Source organism: Octodon degus, unplaced genomic scaffold (assembly GCF_000260255.1).
Source record: "Octodon degus isolate 3935 unplaced genomic scaffold, OctDeg1.0 scaffold00202, whole genome shotgun sequence".
NCBI lineage: Eukaryota > Metazoa > Chordata > Mammalia > Rodentia > Octodontidae > Octodon > Octodon degus.
In genome coordinates, this window is record NW_004524778.1 from 1,369,430 (window position 1) to 1,375,095 (window position 5,666).

At 37.5% G+C, this 5,666-nt stretch overlaps 1 protein-coding gene across 1 annotated transcript in view; it reads left to right on the forward strand.

Annotated features, from left to right (window-relative positions):
* Positions 1–5,666, forward strand: part of Ncam2 (neural cell adhesion molecule 2) — a 559,908-nt gene that overhangs the window by 464,179 nt on the left and 90,063 nt on the right. The window contains exon 12 of the mRNA XM_023704723.1: positions 1,793–1,966. Coding sequence (XP_023560491.1) covers positions 1,793–1,966 — 174 coding nt within the window. The remainder of the gene's footprint in view (positions 1–1,792; positions 1,967–5,666) is intronic.

The window sequence follows — 5,666 nt, forward strand, 5'->3', positions numbered from 1 at the left end:
AAATCCATAAATGTAACATGCCACATTACAGAACCATGAAGAAAACACATGCTCATCTTAATAGATGTAGAAAAGGCATTTGACAAATCCCAACACACATACATGATAAAAATCCTGCAGACAAGTAAGTTAGAAGGATTTTATATCAATCTGATAAGACCCATCTATGACAAACCAATAGCCAACAACATGTCGAATAGTCAAAATTGAAAGCTTTCATATAGAATCAGGAAAAACATGAGGATGCCACTATCACTACTCCTGTTCATTATAATTATGCAAATATTTTCCAGAGCAATTAGAAAAGAGAAAGAAATAAAGGGAACATGAATAGGAAAAGAAGTTAAATTATCATTATTTGCTGATGACATCATATGATACATAGAAGATCCCAGAGACACCACCAAAAGACTACAATTAATAACCAAGTTCAATAACATGGCAGGATACAAAGTTAGCAATAAAACAAATCAATATCATCAAATCAAAACATCAATATCATATGAATGACAAAATAATTAAGAGCAAAATTAGGGACACCATACCTTTCAAAATAGCATCAAAAATGAAATACTTAGAATCAATCTAACAAACGAATCAAAAAACTTTTACATTAAAGACTATAGTACTTAGAAAAGAAGATTGAAGAGAATATGAGAAAATGGAAAGATATCCCGTTGTTGGATAGGCAGAACCAGTACAGTGAAAATTGTCATATTTCAAAACTGCTACACAAGTTCAGTGCAATTCCAAGCAAAATACCAATCGCATATTTCACAATAGAGAGTACAATCCTAAAATTCATGTGGAGTCAGATCACATCAAATTAAAGCATTTTTTCACAGCAAAAAAAAAAAAAAAAGCACACCAACAGAATGAAAAGACAACCCACAGAAAGGAAAAGAAAAGATTCTACAGCTACTTCTCAGATAGTACTAACATATGGAAAACACAATGAACTAAAGGAAAAAAATCATGTCTTTAAAACTGAAAGATCTGGCACAAAAATGAGTATCTGAACTGAGTAGACATTTCTCAGAGGAAGCAGTAAGGACAGCATATCTATGGCATCGTCACTGGTCACTCAAGAAATGAAATTGAAGCAGCTCTGAGATACTGAGATCCCGTCTCACTCCGTAAATAATAGCTTCTGTCAGTAAACCAACAGCAAATACTCATGAGGCTGTGTGGAAAAGGAAACCTGAAAGTTCACTGTAATTAATGAGATATAAATGATAGTATAACTGATAGCTTGCAGACTATGTAATTCAGAGCGCTAATATTTTATCTAAAGATAATGCTTCCCACAAATTCAGTAACATAATTTTAATAAAAATACGCTTTTACAAAACATTATCTATAGCAATGCTGAAATAATAGACATATTTAATTTTACATTTCAGTTATTCCTTTTCTTTCTGTATGTCTCTCTACGTCTGAATCAAATGCACACAACTTATTTAGACACACTTAGATGCATCAATAAGCCCATTTTCCTTGACTTTAAAAAATGTTTATAGAACACAGATATTTCAGACATCAAATAATTCATCAATAAATATTTTACTCTTTCTTTCTTGAATATTTTACTGTTATTTCCTGTTATACAAAGTGGTTCCTCATTTACTCTTCCAACTTAAAGAGCTAAACCAGGTGTTAAATAAGCATTCTAATTGAAATAAGTGATACAGAAGCAAATTTCTTTTATTCCTAATTTCGATACAAGGGTAAGCCTTACTAATGACCATTCTGATGACATACGCTGTGTTTCTTTGTGTTTGTTCCTTCATAGATGTGCCATCCAGTCCCTATGGGGTGAAAGTGATAGAGCTGTCTCAGACCACTGCCAAGATTTCTTTCAACAAACCAGACTCCCATGGAGGTGTGCCTATTCATCACTACCAAGTGGATGTCAAAGAAGTGGCGTCAGAAACCTGGAAAATAGTACGCTCCCATGGAGTCCAAAGTGAGCATCCAACATGTACTCATTAATTCACGTGGTTATCCAGCATGCCTGTATGATTAGCTTTTTATATTCCTTGAACATATTATTTTTCTTTCCATGTAGAGGAGCTGGAAAAATTTTTGACTGCCTTATGCTCACTAATATCATTTAAACAGACAGTGAAAATGCCTCCATCTTTTATTGTATTATTATTTAATGCTTTTGTTGTTTTATGAGATGTGAAGAATGGAAATCAAAACCTTGCACATCCTCAGCGCTGAGCTGTGCTCTCTCCTTCCACCTTTCAGTAAGAGAAGTGCTTCATAGAAGCATGAAAGTTTTATTCCAAGGGAAATTTTTACTTTTAAAAATTTTGTTGGTAGAAAATTCAATCATTTTGTGAAAAATATAGGTTTATTTTCTTAATATAAGTATTATAAGGAGAAGTTAACATATGAAATAATAAGAAAAATAGAAGTTGTAGCGTAATTTTGGAGCCAAAGTCCTACCTGTGGGGTCCCTGAAGGCCAAGCTGGGACACAAGCACCACGAAGTTATTCAGGCATACTGAAGCAGTTCAAGGCAGGAGAGGCCATTATGTGGCCATTCTAGGAGCACAGATACAGGGAGTTAACATCATTTCCCAAGAGGGTTGCAAATCTTTGGGGTTTTATAAAAAAGGACAAGGTTGAGTAGAGGGGTATGGTGTACGTAGGATTTGTACACCTGGCAATTTATTTAAGCCTGGTAAAGTTTTCTGGTTGATTAGTACAGCAATATCTTGGTTCAGCAACAATCCAGTTTGTGAATAATTTGATTCATGAACAAAAGTGTTTGGTAAAATTGGGCTTCCATTTTGGAACCACACATCAGGTGATTGTCTTCCCCATTCTGATGTGGGGCTTTGTCTGGTTGAGGCTGTAGTCAAAGAAACACTCATGCACATGTGCTATGTGAAGCTTTTCTGCATGCTTTTAAACACACACAGTACTGTATGTTATTATTCAATCCAGCATGCCTGCAAAGAAAGGGCAGAATGGTACTGAAGGGGACAAGAATGTGCATAGAATGAAGGTAACAAAATAGTGCAAAGCATGAGCAGTAAAGAAAATTTTGAAGAAAATAACCATTGAATTAAGGAAGGAAATTGTATAGAAGATACCCTTGGCATTTATGTGACTGTTCTGGATGCATATGACAAGATGACAAAGTGAACAGTCTTGATGATTTTCAAGAATAAAAATACCATTAAAGGAGCCTTGAGCAAAAAAAGGCATGAAAGAGGTGGAAATATTTTGTTAATAGGTTGAGTGAGAAACAACTGGATGCGATAACGTTAGTGATGCTAGAATTTGTGGTAAACCCAGAATTTTCTGTGATTTACTGATGAGTAAATCTATATGTGCAATAAGTGATGAATTTAAAGCCACTAGAGGGTAGTTTGATAAATTGCACAAGAGAAGTGTTTTCTACAGTGTGATAAAACCTGGAAAGGCTTCCAATTCTCACAAAATTTACAGAAATCTATAAGAATGAATTCAGGGTATTCCGGAAGACCGAAGGATATGCTGTTCAGAAGTGATCAGTGGTGATGAAACAGGGCTCCTCTGAAAGGAGACGCCAAGCAGAACCTTCATGACACTGGAGCAAGAGGCAGTGCTCGGGCGCAACCTCATGAAGGACAGATCGACCCTTTTCCTGTGTCTGAATACAGTGCAGATCTGAAAATTAAGCCCTGCAGGTCGACCATTTCCAGATCCCTCGAGTATTCAAGGAACAGAATATGAACAAGAGCGGACTGACTATCATGTGAATGGCCAGTGTGAAAGCTTCGATCACATGGAGATTGTTCAGGAGCTGGCTGCACATGATGTTTGCACCCACCATTTAGAAATAGCTTTCTGACAGCCACTTGCCTAAAAGGTACTGTCTTCTGATAGACTGCATCCCACCTTGGCAGATGATCTGGATGTTGAGTGTGACAGCATAAAGATCAATTCACCTCCCCTCAATGTAACACCTCTTCTGCAGCCCATAGACCAACAAGTGATCTGCAATTTCTAGAAGCTATGCATGAAGGTGTTCTTTAGCAGGTGTTTCATCACTAAAAAATGACCTTGATTCTATAAGAGTTCTGGAAGAAATAGTTCAATGTCCTTCACTGCATCAACCTCACAGACAAATGTTGGGAAGATGTCATGTACTGGACCTTAAGGTCAGCCTGTCACCATAATGTGTCACTGGACAAGACTTTGAAGAGTCTGACGCACATGTAGTGGCAAATTCCATCCTTTGGCAAAAGTGTGGGTCTGGATATCAATGGCGCATCTATAGAGGAGCTTGTTGACCATGAAGAGAAGCTGATGATGGAAGAACTTGCTGAACTCCAGGGTGAGCAGTAAAAGTAGCTTTGAGGAGTGGAAGAGAACAATGAGGAGTTGATGGAAAAAGGGAAAGAGTGGCAGGATTTCTTTGAGAGGCACCACCCAAGATAATGGTAAGGAACAGTGTTGAATCTGATGACAGTAGTGTGATCCTTTATTTCCAAAGTTATGCAGGACAGGAAGAATCAAGTGTCACTAGACAAATTGTTCATCAAAACTGATTCTGCTGCTAAAATCAAAGAGGTGAGGAAACCCATGAAAGAGATCTCCATGATGGAGTTTTGGGGCAGAGGACTCTCCCACCAAATAATAACCTCTTCCCCACCCACCTTCTGGTCCTCCATGCCAGAAGCTTCTCATGCAAGGTTAGTGTTCTCTCTTCACACTATATGGTACAGTACAGTACATTATCTCATGTTTTTTGTGGTTAAAAATCCATATGATTATTTACCTCCAACCTTTTGGAAAATTTTACTTGGTTCATTACCGATTTGGTGTGTTACTGGAATCATAGAACAAATTAAGTTTGTGAACTCAGGCACCTCTGTATGTCAGGACTGTGAGGTTCTGGGAGAATCCTCAACACCTGAAGGTTCCATCTGGTTCCCAGGATGACTTGGTGTCTTTTGCTTTGAAGACAGCAATTCTTTTCCATTGTGGACTAATTTGTGCTCATTGAGAGTGACTCACTGCTATCTTCAAAGCTCTCCTTTTCTTGAAATACAAGGTGATTTCACATTTATGACAGGTGCCTTCTAAGCACTACCCCAAGGGATCAGGAACTGGGCACTGTCAAAACTGGTAAGTTGATGTTCCTGCAAATACTGAAAGTCATTTTAGTTGCCCTTACCTTAATGCCTTCTGTCTTAAAGGAGGATGACATAGACTAGGTAAATTTTGGGGTAATAAATATTATAATGCAGACTTTCCCTGAGGAATGAGCATGCCTACATGGAGAGCTGAGTTAATAACAGTATATACATAACTGAAGGTAGATATCCAAATCTGTGTCTTCCTTTGGTCAGCCACTGGGGGATCCACAGATCTGTTCTCCATGTCTCTGTTACCTATTAAATTATCCAGAAGATGAGCACAAAACAGGGGCACAACCAATGCCCTATGGATATGTACATGTCCAGTCTTGACATGTACAAGTATCAAGTCAAGGCTGGGTTTCAGTATTAAGTGTGCATCCTTCTGAGAAGAAGCAGTAACCAATCCAAATAGATATGGACAATGGGCAAATGAAATTCTTCCTATGCTACCTGATTTAATATCTGATTATTCATTTCTCATTGATGATACATACAAGTTTTTGGTACGCTATTAATTCTGTC